The sequence below is a fragment of the Metarhizium robertsii genome (assembly GCF_000187425.2).
Source record: "Metarhizium robertsii ARSEF 23 chromosome Unknown MAA_Scf_35, whole genome shotgun sequence".
Classification (NCBI taxonomy): domain Eukaryota; kingdom Fungi; phylum Ascomycota; class Sordariomycetes; order Hypocreales; family Clavicipitaceae; genus Metarhizium; species Metarhizium robertsii.
This window is the reverse complement of record NW_011942177.1, coordinates 1-19,764: the sequence shown is the minus strand read 5'-3', so window position 1 is coordinate 19,764 and position 19,764 is coordinate 1. Positions and strand designations below refer to the sequence as shown.

At 48.8% G+C, this 19,764-nt stretch overlaps 5 protein-coding genes across 5 annotated transcripts; 1 reads left to right on the top strand and 4 right to left on the bottom strand.

The window, feature by feature from the left end:
- Positions 1-1,155: 1,155 nt before the first annotated feature.
- On the bottom strand, positions 1,156-1,447 carry MAA_11807 (uncharacterized protein; the record flags this gene model as incomplete). Its single annotated transcript, XM_011412995.1, has 2 exons — positions 1,156-1,176; positions 1,244-1,447. The coding sequence occupies 2 exons, from the start codon at positions 1,445-1,447 to the stop codon at positions 1,156-1,158; spliced, it is 225 nt and encodes a 74-aa protein (XP_011411297.1).
- A 1,917-nt stretch (positions 1,448-3,364) lies between these two features.
- Positions 3,365-5,884, bottom strand: MAA_10384 (dynamin family protein; the record flags this gene model as incomplete). The annotated part of the gene is made up of 2 exons (XM_007828382.1): positions 3,365-3,898; positions 4,064-5,884. The coding sequence occupies 2 exons, from the start codon at positions 5,882-5,884 to the stop codon at positions 3,365-3,367; spliced, it is 2,355 nt and encodes a 784-aa protein (XP_007826573.1).
- Positions 5,885-7,869: 1,985 nt separating this feature from the next.
- Positions 7,870-9,522, bottom strand: MAA_10383 (uncharacterized protein; the record flags this gene model as incomplete). The annotated part of the gene is made up of 1 exon (XM_007828381.1): positions 7,870-9,522. One exon carries the CDS (start codon positions 9,520-9,522, stop codon positions 7,870-7,872), a length of 1,653 nt encoding a protein of 550 aa, XP_007826572.1.
- Positions 9,523-12,368: 2,846 nt separating this feature from the next.
- Positions 12,369-16,355, top strand: MAA_10382 (ankyrin repeat-containing protein; the record flags this gene model as incomplete). Its single annotated transcript, XM_007828380.2, has 5 exons — positions 12,369-12,785; positions 12,838-12,894; positions 12,941-13,261; positions 13,354-13,555; positions 13,609-16,355. The coding sequence occupies 5 exons, from the start codon at positions 12,369-12,371 to the stop codon at positions 16,353-16,355; spliced, it is 3,744 nt and encodes a 1,247-aa protein (XP_007826571.2).
- A 2,059-nt stretch (positions 16,356-18,414) lies between these two features.
- On the bottom strand, positions 18,415-19,062 carry MAA_10381 (Heat shock protein Hsp20; the record flags this gene model as incomplete). The annotated part of the gene is made up of 1 exon (XM_007828379.1): positions 18,415-19,062. The coding sequence occupies one exon, from the start codon at positions 19,060-19,062 to the stop codon at positions 18,415-18,417; it is 648 nt and encodes a 215-aa protein (XP_007826570.1).
- Between the last annotated feature and the right edge of the window lie 702 nt (positions 19,063-19,764).

Below are 19,764 nucleotides of genomic sequence, written 5' to 3'. Positions count from 1 at the left end.
TTCGTCTTCAGTGGACAAACAAGCCGAGGGCCCATTCGATTTTGTCAGATCATTGCAGGTTTTCGGGATGCTGCTGCACGTATTGCAAGTTGGGCGTGCAGTCTCTACAGGCACACCTCGAATATAAGCTTATTACAAGTCGAAAATCTTGTTCCTGTATATAAAATTCCAGATATCGCCAGTTTTCATATAATAGTTTTATAAAACTAAACCGTCGACATCATGATTTTACTTTGTACGCATAAGCAGGCACTGTTTGTGCCGTAGCGGGCTGGTCACTCCGGCGGGCAGACTCTATTTACTAATGTAAGGTTCGGCACAAGAAGTTGCTAGATAAGAGCGCTGCTAGTATCATTTCTTCTACTATATTAGAGGTAATATTAAAGGTCGCTCTTCCCAACAGATCAAAGCTTATAGTCGACCGGAATATCACCAATCTTTCCCGACGTCCTCTAATAATCCTCCACCACAACAATCACCAGACCCCAAGGAAGGGGAGGTGTATTCTGACCGCTGCAGTGTTTGGGTCTCGGGTATTGCTAATTTAGCCACTCAATCCCTCCTCACAGGGAAACGCGTGGTTGGCTGTTGTGACCGTCTTGTAGGATTAATGATGGTGCCGCCAGGAATTGCACAGTCCTGTGAGCCAGGCAGAAGCCATGGTTGCCGTCTGTATACAACGCAAATGTCTAATGCATGGGAAAAGTTTAATTAATAACAAGAAGTTAAACTGTTCAGCATCTATTTCTTCCAGGACGAAAAAGTGCGACAGAAACCCTCTCGTCATGCTAGCCCACTTGCTATGCATCTATCTCAGGCACGTTATGCATGACCTGACGTCATAATGCAACAGGCCATGATATCACCAGAGGGCTCGTTGTAGGTAGTAAGACGATGAGCTTGGTAGTTTACTGGAAGCTATGTAGATTGTTAAATGGCGTCATTCCACGGCTGTAAGTAAGCTGCATACAGCTACTAATTGAGATCTGGCAACACCACCGGCATCTTTACTATCCAAACTCCCTTTACTCCTGGAGAAACAATCAACTCAGCAACTTTCGCGGTGTCTCTTAAGATACAAGCACTTACGCATTTCTATACGATCCGACAAGGGACTATGTTAGCAGACACTCTGTCAACTTCATTTCGCATTGCTTATATACTTACACCGATCCACTGCAGAACGTTAGCGTCATGTCTGGTTCGTGATTGCAGTACCATGAAGGGCATGAGGAGTACATACAGCATCGAACTGAACACCGAGGATTTCGACCTGACCCCTACATCCAGCATTGCACTTGCATGTAGGGAAGGTGATATTTTTGATGCCGCCGGCATTAGCGACACCACACATAGAGCCTTTCGTGGTAGGGCATGCGACTTCTCCGGGGAGAAGGGCAGCCGCAGAAGCGGTGGCAATGACTGACAGGACGATAGAAAATTGCATATCCGCGATGTATTGGATTTCGAACCAAACAGTGTAAGTGATTTGTGGGTGTGAGTGTCAGTGTGTGTGGTTGATTCTGATGAGGATGAGAGATGGTTTCGGGAGCGGATGTCCTCGGCTTATATACTTCGCTGACGACTCGGCGCGAACAATTGGTTTCAATCCGAGTTTGACTTTAACGGGAAAGAAAATGACCCAAGGCTACATAATGAGTTATGGCCATGAGTACACGTACCCTCCAGCTTGATCACACAGCATGGTCAGTTTATGTTGTCTCATTCAACTATCACACACTGGAATGCGCGCTTACCTGTGAGTCTGTGACACCACACCATATTTTATGCTCGTTCCACCAGAAGGTTCGTCAATGTCCATCATATTCATGCCCGGGTCTGTGCCTATCATCTATGGACGTAGATACACGTTGTATCATATTTCTTGAGAAGAGATTCACTCAGCGTAAGAAAAGAGTTGAAGCCCGCGATAGAATGAAATAGGGAGACTTGCCCGGGAAACAAATTCTTTATATGATCTGCTAACTATGCTTAGGATTGTTCTTCGGGGGGCACCATTCCCCGCACGGCGGTTGACCTCTGGACGTTGCAGCGAATACTACCATTTCTATTTCGGGATTTCACCGCATGCTGACGGGTGTGGTATATTATCCTGTTATGCTTGAGTCGGCACTTAGTCGATGTAGAGTTCCGAATCTGGTCAGATCTGCACGGCTCGTCACCCGAATGGCAGAGGCGTCGCCCAATCCAGGACTGTTGCCGGAAGACCGGAGGCAGAAATCGGGTGGGAATTGATGAGCCTATTGGCTCGTCATTTCTGACTAATTCTAGTTCAGCTACACATGTAACCTACTTGACAACTTTATGACTAATCTTGGCTCCTTTGCCAACCACCTCTGGGCACTCGATGTAGGCAGAGCTACATGGATATGAACGCCGACCTTCTTACATTCATATCACATCAAGGTTACAATTATCCCGAAAACTACATATTCATATAACATATTCATGCATGCATGCAAGGTAAGTGAGTCAAATTATGTCAGGGCTTTTAGTATTCCCATGTATCCTGAGGTTCTGAACTGCTCCCCTTCGGCACCTAGGCTCTTTTATGTTCCGCTATGTAACTTCTGGGTTACAAGAGAAGTCCATCTCTCCCTCAAAAGAGGGTTGGTACGTCTCTCTGCAGGCAGTTGTCGATATGCTCATCCTGTTCTGTGCTGTAAACTGGCAGTGCTGCTGTTCCATCTAGCTGTTCGGCGAGTACTTGAAGATTTCCCTTGTTCTTCAGACTCGGCACGTAGGGAAGATCCATAGATACACGTCTAAGTCGATGGAATTCTACATAAACATCTCCACTTCACCATCGCTGAGGCGGGTGCCGCCAGCAATCGTTGAAGATCCTTCCCAGATACAACTGTCGAAATCGTCATTATCGCGTGTCCCGTACAGTCGACAGATACAGTAGCTAATTTCTCGCCATAGGAAGGCAAAGGGGGGACCATATTTTACATGTGCAACCACTTTTCTGATTTAGAATAACAGATTTCTGCGACTGGCACCACTTAACATGGCGTATTTAAGGCGAAGTTTGCCATACTAAAATCCTCTACTACCGGTATCAAAAATAAACTAGAAACCCTAATCCTAAAAATTTAATAAAAACTCAAGAATTCCTCTCTTTTTTTATACGGATATGGAAGACGACATCAAGATTCCATTGGGCTAGTAATATTAGCAAGTATGTGTGAGCTAGGGTAGTGGCCAAATGTCTGTCTAGATATTAGGTATGGAGTCCAGTGCCGTTCCCTTTGCTTTTCTTTTATTTCCTCCCATTTATACTCAAACATGTTATTCGCGTTCGTAACTGGCGCTTGTCTTACCTGAATTCCAATCTCTTCAATCAATCTGACCAAGTAGGTGGCTGCATTGGCGCGAGGTTTACAACGTTCAGACTATGCCCAACATTGTCCCGTTGTCCATCGTCCGCAACGCTGTTCTTCTTCTTTTTCTTCTTGTACTTTTTCACCCTGCTAGGAGCACACTCAAAGTCATCCACTATATCTTGCTGAAAGGATAAGTCTATGGTTTCAGAATGATATCTTCCGGAAGAGACATCATTTTGAACCGAGTCTACATGGGTCTCGGTCTCGACTTGGCCATCTTGGGTCTGGTCCGCTGTCATCTTTCCCGAATCTCTATCTTCAACCTCAACCTCATTTATAGTTTGTGTACTGTCCTCGGTGATTTTGTCCTCGTAAGGGCTGCTTGAAGGACAAGCCGGTGAATGATGAACATTGAGCCTCCTGAGCTCAGCCTTGCTGCCTTCAAGAACTGCGAGCTTCTCTTTGATGCGCCTTCGCTCTGAAGTCGAATATTCGCTTTCCCCAGCCAAGCGAAGAGTTTCTTCATCATCGAGTCCAAATACTGCGTCTGACTGAAAAATGAAAGGAAGTCTACTAACAAGACGACATTCGACAGCCAGCACACTGACGTCGTCTATGAGCCTCTTACTAGCAAGCTTAAACAGAAAGTCATGTTAGCATATTGTTTACCGCAATCAGAAACAGACGGGTTAGAAAGCAGCAGGACGAATGCTCACTTTGTAATACGCTTCCGCGTAATCGATTGCCAGGCTGCACGCATAAGATTCCATGTCGACTTCAGTATGATCTTCCAACTGAGAAATTAATGCCGAGGGATTCATGTACACGTTTTGATCCACAGGGCTTATTTCGTCGTCTCCCATCAGCGTCCTAAATCCCTCTCTGAGCTTATGTCGGCGTCTGTCCTCCTGGATCTTCTGAACAGTGTCTGTCAGATAGTGATTGTATGTAATCGGATGGACTGCCCGGGACGGTAGGAGCAGTTGGAATTCGGAGTCCAGCTCATCGCCGAGGCTGCTAATAGCCGTATTAATAACTTGGAGGATTCTTTCTGCCGTCTCTTCAACTGCGACGTGCTCCACGATGGTTTTTGCTACTTCATAGACGATTCTGAGGACATCGCTCTTCACATCTGCAGCAATGCCGTCCCACGGTTGACACTGTTCTATAAAGAGCTCTCCGATAATGAGTGGATTGAAGGTGCCAGGCAATTCACGCCCTCTGCTTCGTCTCATTAAATCCTTGACCTCGCCCATGTACGAAGATCTCGTAATCTGACGTCCGGAAAGTTCCGCTTCATCTTCAGAGTCGACTATAATTTTGTTCTGGCCGTGTTGACGTACATTTTCGGCGAAGACTGTAAGACTCTCTTGCACACGGGCTCTGAGGCGCCTCCGATAACCTTCATCAGTTTTGGAGCTACCAAAGAATACATTATTGTATTCTCCGTCCACAGCAGCCCGCATAATCGCTGTGAAGTCTCGGCTGACTTGAAATAAATACCTGCGTTGCTCCGCTGGCGTAGTGCGCGCTGTACCAAGCCGGTTCAAGTGGTTCCGGCAATTCGTAATCTCGATGTCAATGTCCTGAACAAAACTTGGCAGCTGTTGCAATATCTGGTCCTTCAAAACGTTACTGAGCTTTGGCCTCAGCGATTTCACTCCGAGATACTTGTTATCTAAAGCAGCCCACGGCCAAGCTGAGAAAAATGCCTCTTCGGCCTCGTCTCGCTCATTCGAACTGGCGTGCCTCATCTTAAAGTCTCGGTTTTTCAAGACGTGCCAACCAAGGCGAAAAAATACATCCTGGTTTTGCGCCAGTCGAATGTAGGCAGCCTCGCTGTCAGATCCAGAGTCCAATGTATCTGGCTTCGTGATGAGGCCAAGGGTCCGGAGACCATGCGGATCAAGCTCGCGAGCCATCTCGGTGATCTCCTGTAAAGCAAAGTCGCTTTTTGCCGACACTACAGCCAGAATAATGCTCCGAGGTCTTTTGACGTAATCGCGAACCATCTTGCTCACTATGAGTGCATCTTCGGCGGACTGGCCTCGATTGCCCGCTCGAAACAGCCCTGGAAGATCAACCATAGTCAGATGTGGTTGAACTGGCCCACATAACTCTATTCGCAGGACATCGGTGCTGAATTTTCTTGTTTCCGAAAGGTTCATGGCTTCCTTTGCCTTTTCAACGATAGTACCAATGTCGGGCTCAGAAGATTGAGTGTCGACACTGAACCTTCTAAGCTGTGCCTTCTCCTCGGCTGATCTCTCCGGATCAGGATTGATAGAAATTTTAACTGCGTTTTGAGCATGACGGCGAAGGATCAGCTCAGTAGGGAATCGAGTGCAAAGGTTATCTTTAGTTGGGAAAGTCATGCCGGAGATGGCCTCAAGAACAGAGCTTTTCCCAGCAGACTGATCTCCGCAGACCACGATTTCCGGCAAGTCAACATACTTGCCCAGTCCCCTGGATCGTAGCTTGTCAATTACATCGAGCAGATTTCGGTGCTCCGGGGATTGAAGCGCTATAGTCCTCATCTCTCAGGTGTATCTTCGGATCCAATATAGGATTTAATGTCCAGAGGTAAGAGGAGAAAGAAGAGGGCGGGGTTACTGATAAGACAATACTCCAATAAATACTTGAGGATTGAGGTTGGGCATCAACTGCGTGTCTCAAGTACGTGGCAATGGCTAGCCTTCCGCAGAAATAGTGGTGCCGATGCTGTGAGGTCACTACAGCTGTGACAAGGGTTCAGTACAGAAGACTTGGAGTAAAAGACTCAGTTGTAGAGATAATGTCGAATAGCGCCGAAGGTCTTTAGTTTTCCCAGAGGAAGGAAGGGAATAGTGACTACTATATATACATGAAGGGAACTTCTGTGCCTAGGGCTCTTGCCCGGTCATGTGTTCAATCTGTGTAACCGATAGGTCCTTTGTCGGTGAAGCCCCTTTGTTGGGCTTCAAATTTGTTGGGCTTTTTCCGTGCAACAACACCTGAGGTCTCCAGTTAACATTCGACCAGTCAACATGAAGAGATTGCCGCAAATATTGAATGCTGCTAGGTAGCGATCGCGCCAAGACCTAGGGTGTCTCGTGCCCTCGTCCAGTAGCAGTGTGAGTGTGGCAAGGGCTTCAGAACTTTGATAAAAGGTCTTGGAAACAAGGCTTGAAATCCAACCAACAAATCTCTTGGGAATCAAAGATTCGTAGTTTCTTCTAAGGCCCATGAGGCAGGAGGCCCTTATTTCTACAGAGTACGTGAGCCACTCGGGGCTGGAAGCCGCAGACCGCAAAGGCTTCCAACTAGGTCTTGAGCCCTTGTGTAACTATATGTATCGTCAGGATCAAGAGACGCTCCGTGCCGAGATGTTGTGATACCCCGGTGTGATACTCGTGTGACAGTGAGTACCGGAAAACGAAAAAATTAATGTTGCTCCTTACTTAAGAGATAAGACATTTGACTTGCAGACTTTCTTAGTTGCCTGACCGGCTGCATCCTGCCGCACTATAAAACAGAGAAAAGAAGGAGAGAAAATCAAGAAAGGTAAGTAGTAAGCTTTTAATACCTATGAGCAGGTCAAATAAACACAGTCGAGGCTGACCAAGCTCATTAAATAGGTCAGAAACAGCAGGAGTGTACCTGTCGAATTGCATTGATTCACATCATTGACCCAGATGTAAGTGCAGTAAAAAGAAGTGTCTAGATTACATGGTAAAAAAAGCCTTGATTATGCGTTGTGACAAGGGCTCGGAAAGAGGGCTCGGAGCAATCGCTCAATTCAACTAATAACAGTCTTTGGTATCAAAGGTCCTTGGTTTTCCTCAAGGCCTTCAAGGTCAAAGACGTCTTCAAGTACAAGAAGTCGGTGAGGGCCTTCTGCCCTAATCCCGTGACCGTAGCCCTTGTGTAACGTTTGGCATTGTGCCATTTCCGTGTAACATGCGTAAACTGGTCCCGCGACGCAGATAAGTCGCTAAAATCAATGCCTTCCAAGATATAAAGTCAACGACTTGTGCTCTACTGGCGACTTTTAGCGTAGTTGACGTTGACAACTGCATGTTCCTCTCCCTGTAACCCCAACGCCCCATAGGATATGTCCGCAGCAGGCTGATGTTGTCGTGGCCAACTGGCCCGGGATGTTACACGGATGACACGTTGCCATTGCTGTATTTTCGTAGCCCGTCGGTGCGAGAAAGGTTGATGCCAATAGAGGGAGGTCCTACTGTGGCATTTAATGACTTGCCATGTCGCAGACTAAGAGACTTTAAATGCAATCTACTAAAGTGCGCTTCAAACTTGCAATTTGAATTATCTTGCACAGCAATTTCAGAAACGTGTACAAGTTTGTACTAAAGATTGAATACCCAACATGGTCCCGGCAGTTGCATGAGGGTTGCTCAGGCTAGTTACGACATTCAACCACACATCAGCTCAACTCGTGTCTATTGGGCCAGCATTTGAACGACTGCAAATCACACCATGATACTCTTTAAACCAAGGCCTAACCTGGCCCATGCTTCTCCTAAATGCTATAAGTCCACTCCGCTACAGCATCCTCCCACGTCATAAAGTAGGGATTCTGGAAGTAAGCAACCCCCTCATCTCCCAGCTCATGGATCCAAGGGTGGCCGCCGCGGGTCGAGGCGACATGCTCCGAGGCGACATTGTGCCCCCACCACCACCAATGCGCCTGGTCATCCGGATTCGAACTCTCGGGTGGAAGTCCGTACCTTTCGATGATGCCGACTGAGAAGAAACCCCGACAGTCGTCACACCAGAAGCTTTCCGAGAGGTGCGCGGCCATGGCTCGCGATGCGGCTATCTTCTTGGAACTGAGGACAATGGGCTGATTGTGCATGAGAAAGTGCACAAGAGACCACACCTGGTTTGGCTGGTTGGACAGCGTGCCCCCCTCAGCGAGAGCCTCGTTGATTTCCGAGCCAGGAACATCAGCTTGGGCGACGCAGTCTGCCGGACTTCCAAACAGGTTCGGATCCGGAATCAGCGCCATGAGCTCGTCGAAACTGGGAATCTCCCCAAATAGATCGGTCGGCCACAACGCCGCGGCGATATTATAGAACCTATGCTGCGTTGCGAGGACGCTGATGCCCAGGTCGCTGGAGCGGTTCCAGTACGCGCAGTCGGCGGCGGTTGCAATCTCACCCGGATACAAGAGCACGGCGCGCCGGAGCGTTTCCACCGTCTGCTCCCGAGTCAGACCGCCCTTTGGCGCCTCGGGCTCCGTTCTCGGACACTGCGTGGAATCCCACCACGGGCCGGCAAAGCATATATCCTGGGGCCGTTGGTGGACGCACGTCGATGGCCGTACGTCAAAGTCGGGCCCGGTGCAGGTGAGTCCGGGGCCGCAGACGAGCGGGCGAGGGAACGGCGCGCCGTCTTGTTCCCGCTTGTAATTCAAGCCGAATTCGCGCTCGTACGCGCCAAACTCGAGCGGATTGCCGATGCAACTCTGCTCCGCCTGCCGAAACTTGACGCACTTGCCCCTGATGGGCTTCCAGGCCTCGATCTTGGGTCCCAGTTTGATTCCATAGTCGCCTATGGTGCTGGCGATGCACTCAGAATAGTAGCTGTCAATCAGGGCCTGGTCAGAGGAGTTGCCGACGAAATCAGCGGCCTTGTAGCAGTACTCCCATTGAGGCGTTGACCCGTCGCGGTTCATTGCCCACGGGCCCCATCTCTCGTGGATATCGATCATGCACCACTCGTTTGCTGAGCAGATGCCGGGCTGTTCGTAGCAGTCTAGTCGAGGGGGGATGGGGCAGAATACATCCTCGCAGGTTAATTTGACGAGATGGCCCTCGGCGGCCGTGCGGACAACGGGCACTTCGCCGCTCGTGTCAACGTAGGTCAGGTCTTGGCTTGCAATGCTGCAACCTCCCTGGGTGAACCACATGCGCTGGCTCTCGTCCGGGATCCCGCAGGAGAGGCCGTCGTGGCCATGGGTTCTTGCGTCCGTCGTGGGTGCCGTCAAGTGACCACGGGACACGCGCTCGTCCCGCATCATGGCCCATCGGCTCTGAACAGCCCGAGGCCACGAGGCGATGCGATAATGCGATGGAGTCGAACTGACATTGCTGAGTAGGGCTGAAACTAGGAGAGCGAGAACGACATGTCGCTTTCCTCCGCCTCCCTGCATTGGTGGCTTGTTGAGCATCGTGGGTGTTATTGGTGAGGTGTAGGACTCGCCGTGAAGGCCATTTTCGCAAATAGACCAATCTATTGATATAAATGATTTTTACGCGTGTATAATTCGTGTTGCTTGCTCTGGGGTAGACCAGACTTGTTGTCCACACCACGGATCCGGATCCATTCCATTCCACGAGCCGTGTTCAAGACGCTGTTCCAAGCCCCCTGCATGTAAGGGTCTCATGAAGCAGCAGACACAGTTGAACAGTGGTATGCAGCTCTGCACTTCTCATAGTTGGGCTGCCCATCACGGCCAAAAATTTCGTCTGCCGAGGAGACCGCGCTTTAAGTCGCCATGAAAACCGGGTGCTTTACTCTATAGGGATGGTCATGTCTATTTCTCTTGATGCACTGTACAGAAGCCTGTTTGAAGCTTGCCGTCGCACACAAGTACATGCCGTTGAAGAATGTCAAACGCGATACGTTGGCATGTCTCTCATCGGGCGTGGGTGAGTCGCGACACCCCCCAGATTGTTTTCCAGATATCGCGCTCCCTTTGGCCACTTTCGGCTGCATTCTTGCAGATTATCTCCACCGCCTCTGCAAGTGAAGGGTATATGTTACGTTGTTTGGATTGCGGCAACGCGCGGGCAATTATCATCTCTTGTGTGTGTTGTTGTGACAAGGGCCTAGCTTGGAGCAATTACTCAATTCATCTAATAACAGTCTTTGGTATCAAAGGTCCTTGGTTTTCCTCAAGGCCTTGAGGGACCGAAGATGTCTATTTATACAAGAAGTCGGTGAGGACCTTCTGCCCTAATCCCGTGACCGTAGCCCTTGTGTAACCGTGTGACATTGGCCCATTTCCGTGTAACAGTTGTTGCCCGGAACACTCCCGCACCTACAGTTTACCCTCACTTGAGCGCGCTCTCATGTACATCGCACTTGAGCTGACGACGTGGATGAGAATTTGAAACAGAACCGGCATTTGTGGTTTCCGGGGAGACACCAAGAATGGGCGGTAGCCGTCAGAACGGCGTTGAAGCATGCTCTGTCACCTCCTTTGGATTCGGCCAGAAGAGCTCTTGTTCACCTGCGGTATTTGTATGCTGCAATTCAAAGGCCAAAATACGGGGCGTAGGCTGAAAACATGGACAAGAGATTTTCAACTTGCATCCCGGTCTTATGCTGAAGGAATGATTCTCTTATCAGTCATCGCGGATGACGGATAGCCCCTTATAAGCCCGAGGATGAGATACTTATACTGACCGGCTGTTTACCCTATAAACGAAATTTAAGAATTTCTCACGCCGTTTCAAGCATATGCCAGCACATCCAACTAGTAGACCAGGTTTAGCTAATAGCTGCAAACATGCCCAACTGATATCAATGGACAGTATATTTTCATCGTGGTGTCCCTAATCTTGCTCCATGCCAACAATTTCGCCAACAATTTCCGATTTGAATTGTAAACTCGTCAAGTAGCCAATAAAAAAAAAATCGGCACGAAACCTCAGAGCAACAGCATCGTCATCTCGTTGCAAAAGGAATCTTCCAATGTCCAGTGCTCCTTGCTGCTATACAATGTAATCAGACGCCAGCATTTGTTAGTCTTCTATCATTCGTCGTTTCCTGCACCCGGCTAGGGACATTTGGTGGACCGATAGTCCATTCAAGCTCTAGCATTCGGCTATAAAAGGCACGCGGTTTCTCCTCCTTCCCAGAGCAGGATAAACAACGCAACTCAACCCAAGGTGTATATGACGCAGCAGTGTATAATTGTAGATACTTTATTTATTATTAGTGACTGCCTTGCCTTGACTGCGGACTTGCACCCTTTGGCTAATTGTACGCCCTGCACTGCTACTCTAAGTGCAAGGGGTAAGGTAGTATTTTAGCATCGCGATATTAGAGTGTTTAGAGGCAGAACGAAGCTGATGTATTAACAAGGCTACTAGTCGAAAGCTGGTGACCGAAATACTAGGCAGAACGAAAAACCTCGGTTAGCTCGGTAAGCAACCTTCTCCCATCTACAACGGCAACAGTCGCCAGTGTAACTGTTGATTCACGCTTCTCGTGGCCAGTTTGTCTATCCTTGGAAGTAAAGGTAGATATATGCAACCGAGCCACCACCATTAGCGGTCTCGGCTGTCGCACGACACTCGCAAGCAACTCTCGGCTGTTTTCGATGGATAAAACATTCTGTGCGCGGGTGCGGGCAATTGCAGTTTTGTAATCGTCGTAGGTTAGTGGCGCGCCATTAATTCTAGCCCAACAGTCAGAAAGTCATCATCAACATGTAGGGACATATCCACTTTTGCACGAGGTAGAAGTGGATGGAATGTTGCGAGTCACCGTGCCATCGCGTGCTGTCCGAAGTTCCGCTACGCCATGGACAAGGGTTCCTCAGTTGACCAAGATATCAGCTGATGCGGACGCAGGACCGTTCCATTTGGTGCAATGCAATTTGAATCCACCAGCGGAAGTGGAAGTGGGAACCGAGGGAGGGAGGGGTCAACGGTGGAAGACTAGCCCTTCGAGGCTGTAGATAAAATGATAGTAACCCTAACCCTAACCGAGGGGCTAGTATCGGGTGGGCACCTGGGCCTAATATCATGTCTTCTAGGTCCAATACATGTAGAGTCAAGTCTACGTACAGTGTAGTCCTGATTTCACCGCCATAACATCTGCTGCTCGAGTGGCTTTTTGGGTGCACATGTGTGGCTAGTACCAGGCAGGGGCTGCGGGCCGAACACGGAGTGTCAGCAGCGAGCAAGCCATGATTTGCCCGGTTTTGCAAGCACTTTGGCGTTCCGCAACTCCTTGAGAAATTCACTCCCACGACAGCCAGAGGGCATGCCCTTATCTGGCACCATGTTGGAACGCCTGGGACGCATCAAATCCAAGGTACTACGACGGACAGACTCGCCCGGTAGAGCTGAGAGTGAGCCCGAAACCCCGCAGATACCAGAGCCTCACCCCCAGGGCCTCCACAAGTTATTCCCCGAAGATGAAAACCAGCCGGGATCGCCAGGACCGCAAGGACCGCAAAAATACCCAGTGGACATCATTGCAGTCCATGGCCTCAATGGAGGTTCGTACTCCACCTGGACTCACAAGCCAGACAAGACGCTATGGCTGCGTGATCTCCTCCCGGGGTTTTTGCCAGGATGCCGGGTCTATACCTACGGCTACCCCTCTCAAATCTTCTCCGAATCGTTCGGACGGGTGCACGACTTCGCACGGAGGCTCCTAATCGAGATAAGAGACCTCCAGGACGGCTCGACTACGGTGCGATCATCTACCTTCCGTATGTACCCGAACATATCTGATACTCATCCAGCGCCCGCGTCCTATTATTTTTGTGTGCCATAGTCTTGGAGGCATCGTCTTCAAACAGGTTCGTAGCTTCCTGGCTGTCAAGACAATACGCTGATTCAAGCTAGGCACTAGTACTGGCACATCAAGACGACAAACTCTACGGACAAGTGTTGAAATCCGTCGTTGGCGTAGCGTTTCTGGCAACTCCTCACAGGGGTAGTGACGTGGCAAAATTTGGCAATGTTGTGGGCACTATTATCAACACTTTCATGGCGACTGCGACGTCTGGGGCACGACCTAGAGCGGTCAGGACTGATTTACTGCATCATCTCAGGCCTCACTCCGACGGGCTTCAGGACCTCAATGAGGCAGCTCGAGGGCGTTTACAAAGCCTCGCTGTGGTTTCCTTTTATGAACTGAATCCAACAAGTCCTCTATCCTCACTGGTTGGTACCTTTGTTTCTTATGTGTTTCTGCTAATTCCACCAACGTATGGAGTCACTTGGCGGGCATGTTGGGTAAACTGACCAAGGCGTAGATTGTTGACCGCACGTCTGCTACGATAGGCATTGCTCATGAGGAAGTATTTCCCATGTATGAAGATCACACAAGTATTTCACGCTTCCCTGGTGACACCAAGAGCTACAAGATGATAGCCAGTGCGATTCGCAGGATGGCTGCTCAATCAGCAGATACTAGTCACTCGCTTGGGCGAGTTAGCACTCACTCTTCCAACAGAAGTGAGTCGCACTGCAATTGATATATTGATAGAGAGATTCTGACCGTTTTGGAGCCCTGAGTGAGGTCGAAAGAGCGTGCGTAAAATTGCTCCACCAGAACCGTCGTCTGGATCAGGACGATGACAAGTCCAGGCCACCAAAGCCACTCCCAGGTACATGCCAGTGGATTCGCAGCCACGAGTCGTTTGTATCTTTTCTTGGAAAAGGCGGCAATGCCCTTCTGTGGTTGACGGGACATCCGGGCTGTGGCAAGACAATGTTGTCTTTCTCTCTTTACAGATATTTCGAGGAGCATTATGCGAATGTGAAATCTGTAAACGTCCTCATTTACTTCTGCAGTAGTACATACAGCAAACAGACTGATGCAAGGGAAGTACTCATCGGTCTCATTTTTCAAATCATTAGTCGCCATCGCTCCATGATTTCACATGTTCGACGGGTGTTCGAAGTGCAAGGACAAAGCATGATGGAGTCATTCTCTTCTCTTTGGAATATTTTCCTTGGCATCGTAAAAGACCCAAAAGCTGGCACTCTGTACATCATTCTGGACGCTCTGGATGAGTGTGAGAAGCAGTCATGCAAAAGGCTCATCGCAGCAATATCCGAAATACTTGAAGAGTCGGTGAGAAGCAATACTCGAGTTAAGTTCCTGATAACGAGCCGACCGTTCCTCCATGAAACCTATGCTCGCTCGAACCGAGCTCTTCAACAACAAATATCCATTGACAACGGACAAACTGGCTACGTGGAAGACCTTGAAAGATACATCCAACAGAGAGTGGAGGAGATCTCCATTAATCGGAAATATCCAAGCCATGTGAGAGATTACCTGTTGGAAACCATGCGTGCCAAAGCCGATCGGACATTTCTTTGGATTCACATGGTTCTTGCGTCTGTTGAGGAAAGCCTGCTTAGCTCCATATCGGACTTCCGTGGCATAATCAGCAGCATTCCCGATGAGCTTGCGGACACATATATGCGATATTTGTCTGCTATTTCTTCTAAACATCAACATCAAGCTGCGCATTTCATAAAACTTTTATTAGCAAGCTCAAGACCTCTGGAACTAGACGAGCTTAATATTGCATTTACCATCAAAGATTCGCACGGTACTGCCGAGGACGTCGAGCTGGATGCCCAGACAGCTTTCTCACATACTGTCCAGGGAATTTTAGGCCCACTTGCCAGAGTTCACGGATCTCAAATATCTCTTGTTCATCAGTCGCTGAAAGAATTCCTCCTGGGGACTGCCGAAAAGCCTAGAAGCTTTTGTGCCACACATGCAGTAAACACAAAAGGCTCGGCCTTGCAATTGGCTTCCGCCTGCATCCAATATCTACGGCTTGATGATTTCGGGAATGATTTATTTTCTTCTGATGTCGTTCCCAATCTTCACGATGAGCTGCCTGTAGGTGACTCCGGAGGCACTTTTTGGGATGAAGGGCCTACCCTTGACTCGGATTTGTTATTCCTCGACCCAGATGTGCTCCATCCGAAGATTTGCGATTCAATCACCTCGAAATATGGCTTCTATAGCTATGCATCGTTGCACTGGGCAGAGCACTTTGCGCTTTGCGAGGAGTCCGCATCCGACATGCTCAGAGACGCAGCCACGGAGCTGCTAGATGTTAAGAAAGCGAGTTGCCGCAACTGGCTACAGTTTTACCGCACAAAATCTGTTGATTTCCTGGATGACGGATTCATTGACCAGCATCCGATCGTGTTGGCAGCGTATTTCAACCTGCAAACTGCGCTCAAGGATCTGCTCGGGAGCGGGAATACACCTCTGGCCGTGAAAAATAGAGGCCTGTTCTGGGCGTGTCGGCTTGGCCATGGCAGCGTCGTTACTACTCTGCTCACGGCGGGAGCTGATCCAAATTCCCGGGAGGTTCAACAACAGAGTGCACTTACAGTTGCCTCCCAACATGGCCATTTGGAATGTGTCATGACCGTGATGGCACTCGAAAGAACTGACATCAATGCAGGAGGACGAAGAGGTAGGAACGCACTATCATTCGCATGCGGCAATGGACACGAAAGCATTGTGAAGAAGCTGCTGGCCCGTAAGGACTGCAATGCCGACCATATGGACGATTCCAAGGCCACTCCATTTTTTTGGGCTGTCGGAGGAGGACATCACTCCATCATCTCAACTCTGGCAAGGCACCCGGCCGTTAATATTAACCACCAGGATAAGAACGGACGCACGGCTGTTTCGTGGGCTGCCGGGGATGGAATGGATGACACGTTAAAACTCTTGCTCAAAATTCCAGGCATCGACGTCAATCTCCAAGACACAAAAGGGAAATCACCCCTTTCCTGGGCCGCAGATTACGGCTGTGCCAATACAGTTGCCGTACTCCTCGAGAGCACGGCCGTGGACATATTGAGCGTCGATGAGACGGGGAGAAACGCAATATCATGGGCCGCGGGGGGGGGGCACTATGATTGCCTAGTTAAGCTCCTTGGCAAGAGAAAGGTCGGTGCAGATGTTGAAGATACAGCAGGATGGACGCCCCTGGCGTGGGCTATTCATAAAGACTCGCCAAAGACTATCCACACTCTGATTTCAGACGGAGGTGTCGACATCGAACGAATGGACCGTAGCGGAAGGACGGCGTTAAACTGGGCGGTTGAATACGGACACGCGCCTGTCGTGCAGGTGCTTCTGCAGGCCGGAGCCAGCCCTGATTCGAGAGGAAATGGAGGCGGATCGGCGATACGCACAGCTATACGGTTCGGGCGAAATGACTTGCTAGATATGCTTAAAAAGTATAGCATTGAATGGGAAACCGATTAACTTGGACCTGCTTCCCTTTAGCATTGTTGCTCGAAATCAAACTGCCACAGTGAACGCTAGAGTGGCGAGTTATAGTCTTTGTGAATATGCTGCAAGCTGAGACGGGGCTGCTGTAGTTGCTATCGCACAAGGTGAACGAACCATGAACCATTACTGTTGCTTCAATTTCTTCTAGGACCCAACTTTGGTGAATCCAACAAGTTATCGCCTTGAGATGCAGAAACGGGCACGATGCTCACGCTGGTAAGGTTCCACCAGGATAATTGGTAACGTAGTTTGGGGACTTGCTTACTTGACGCCACCGACACAACAGCAGAAAATTTATTCGCAATTGCTTCGAATAAGAGTACAGCGGCCTCGCTACAGCTAAATTCTTTCTTGGAGGTGGAGGTCTCAATCTGACATGGCGCGGTCTTGTGAAAGTGACAATCTTTCCCAGGGACATTGGGCCTCAATCTAGCCATAAGCGAGGACACTTTTATTCTGAAACAACAGCCAATTATAGGACCGTAAACACGTTCCAAAGCTCAACCGCATAGCCCAACGAGCACCCCTCTGTCCTACATAACCAAAAGTATCACAGCGACCGCTTGGTCAGAGGATACATCCTAGCCATCTACGGAGAGCAAGCTCTCTGCTGTTGACAGAGCGGACGCGCAACTTGTCGATGCCCATCAAGTCAGAATCGCATTCATCGAAGCCTTGCCCCTCAATCGTCGAAATACAAAGCACGCCCGACGTAGACCACAAAACAGCACACAGGCCATCAAAGCTTCCAAGTTGACCTTAACAAATCCGTCATAGGCATTAAGGAAATACAGACTGGAAGAGGAACCGACTCACTGCCCTGATTTAGTTACTGGTGGGACCGCAGGATGTCCTGTTACACTTGAATTTGCAAATAATATATCTATAAGGTGCAAGACGGGGTATTGCTCACATATATACCATCAAATTTTAAGCACGACCGCGAGCAGAAAGCTCCATTTGGGGCATCAGGGGCAGAATATAAATTGCTTTAATTACGAGTGACCAACTAGTTATTCCTCATTCTTAAACAGTTTCTAGGCAGTGTTCCTCACGCCCAATTTGGAGGGAATGGACGTGATAGAGCCAAGACGATAAAAAGCAAGGTAGTAAACAGGGCTGAGGCTATATTTGAGGGAATCGCTTGACTTCAAGACCTAGAGTGTTCGAGTCAGAGCCTTATGGATAACCGCCTGATCCCAGTTCAACTCGGCCTTACTCTTGTACCGTTACAAATACGTGTTTTGCTTTTCTTTCTTCTTTATAGGATGAGCTGAATGGTTTGCAAAAAATATGCCGGAAAGAGCACATTAAAAACAGGCACTAGTAAATCCCAATACCTTCTCCTTAGTATTCGGCCGGCAAATTGTATTAAAACAGTCGCGGCAAGGCCAGTACCGGAGCGGTCTCGTTCCCACGTGCCTTAGGCCTCGGCGCCAAGTGCCATGGACAGCGTTTATAGACTCGGCTGCTGTGCCGAGAATATGAGTATCTTGGTCTATGTATTACAATCCAATTAGACTTTACACCTTGCTCTGGAGTATATGTATTATGCCGGCGAGGGCTGATTCCCATCGTCGTCTGGTTCGCGTCGGTATGCTTTGAGTGAACAAGTTGGCCAAGCCTTGCGTCCAACTCCTTCTGGACGGCACGCATCTCAGACACAAGTATAGTCTCGGGCACGTTGAACATTTCCTCCTCGAAGCCCAGACGCCCCCAGGCATTCCAACACTTGGCTACATGAAAGACATCTGCCATCATGCCGGGAAGCCTCCTGGGACAGCTGAGCTGCTGTTCATAGGCCAATGGTGACTCAGGGAAGGTCTCACAATAATATACATCCGCTAGGTTGTCAAACTTTCCTTATCAGCAAAGGTGTAGTGTTGAAAGCCGTGTATTAAGTTTTACTGAACTAGTTCATTGAGCCTTGATAATAATCATGAGTATCTTTAATTCTTAAATTCCTATAATATCCAAAGAACCCTACACATAATAACAAATATAAATGTTAACCCGGGTATCAAACGGCGCTTTAGTGAATAGCAATACGCCGAGATGCTTGCTTCTTGGCCTTTGGCACGACAACGCTCAGAATACCATCCTTGAAACTTGCCGTAACGGCACCCTGATCAACTGGCGTGGGGAAATTGAACGTTCGAGAAAATTCGCCGACGCTGCGTTCAGAGAGCCAGTACTTGACTCCGTGCTCAGATTCCTTCTTGTCTGACTTTTGAACAGCAGTTTCGCCTTGCTGAGCTGGCTCCTTTATTTGGGCGTCTGCTTGGTCGGTATTTTCGACAGTCGCCTTGTGTGGGAACGATTCACTGCCCTCGGCGATGGCGCCCTTGCTGATGGATTGTTCAAGGGCCTCGGCGTGTGGAGTTCCAGAAGTGTACGATCTCTCAGACCTACCGCGAACAATTAAGGTCTGAGGCTCCGCGAATTCAATGTGGACGTTTTCCTTGGTCAGACCGGGCAGTTCGCCGTGAAGTTCGTAACTGTCACCAGATTCGCGGACGTCGAATGCGGGTTGCCAGAGGGCGTCGCCAGCTCGCTTCTTGTCATGGTGATGATTGGAAGAAGTACCTTGGCGACTGTAGTTGTCAAAGTCGTCTAGCAGGCGGAAGAGAGGAGTGAAGGAGTGAGAGTTGTCAAAGAATGCTCGTGGGAAGAAGGCCATTGTGTTTATGTGAGTTTGAAGGATTGGGAGGAAGAATGGGCTTATTTTTTTCTCGTTTTTGAGAATGTGTAAAGGCTTGAAGAGTGAGAACTTTGCTGAAGTTTTGAGTCTTGAGGAAAGAATGTGAAAGATCAGGTGGTTGATTTATACTTCGTATAGAGGGCAGCGTGGTATTGCATTTCTGACTGGAATGTACGGGATGTTGCCATCATGTTCTTGCGACAACTGGTGATGTCGTGGTTTACATGGGTGGGTGACGGAGTCGAAAGTTCTGGCCAAATTCTAGAATGTCTGAGAGCCATCGGCGGCTTTCTGTGGGGCAACCAGCAACGGTCTGGTACGCACTAAGCCGGAAAGGGCATTAAAGTACCAACGTCGGCGTATTATGACGTCACTAGATTTCCCTTAACAACTGAAATATCCAGCACAGCAGGATGTTCCATATTGGAGCCGTGGACTGGTCTCGTGTTCGAGATACAGAGCCAACAAAGCTAGACCACATTAACATGTTTACTACAAGCGCAAATTTGAAGAGAAACTACGTCAAGAATGCGGCGGCGGTTCGCCGAGGTGCGTCATGAAATAGAGTGTGATCTGGAATAGTAAAGCTGTGGAAAGTTTGTTGGGTAGATTATATTATATTTACTTTTATTATAAAAATTATAACTTCTAAAAATATTAAAAATTATATAAATAATAAAT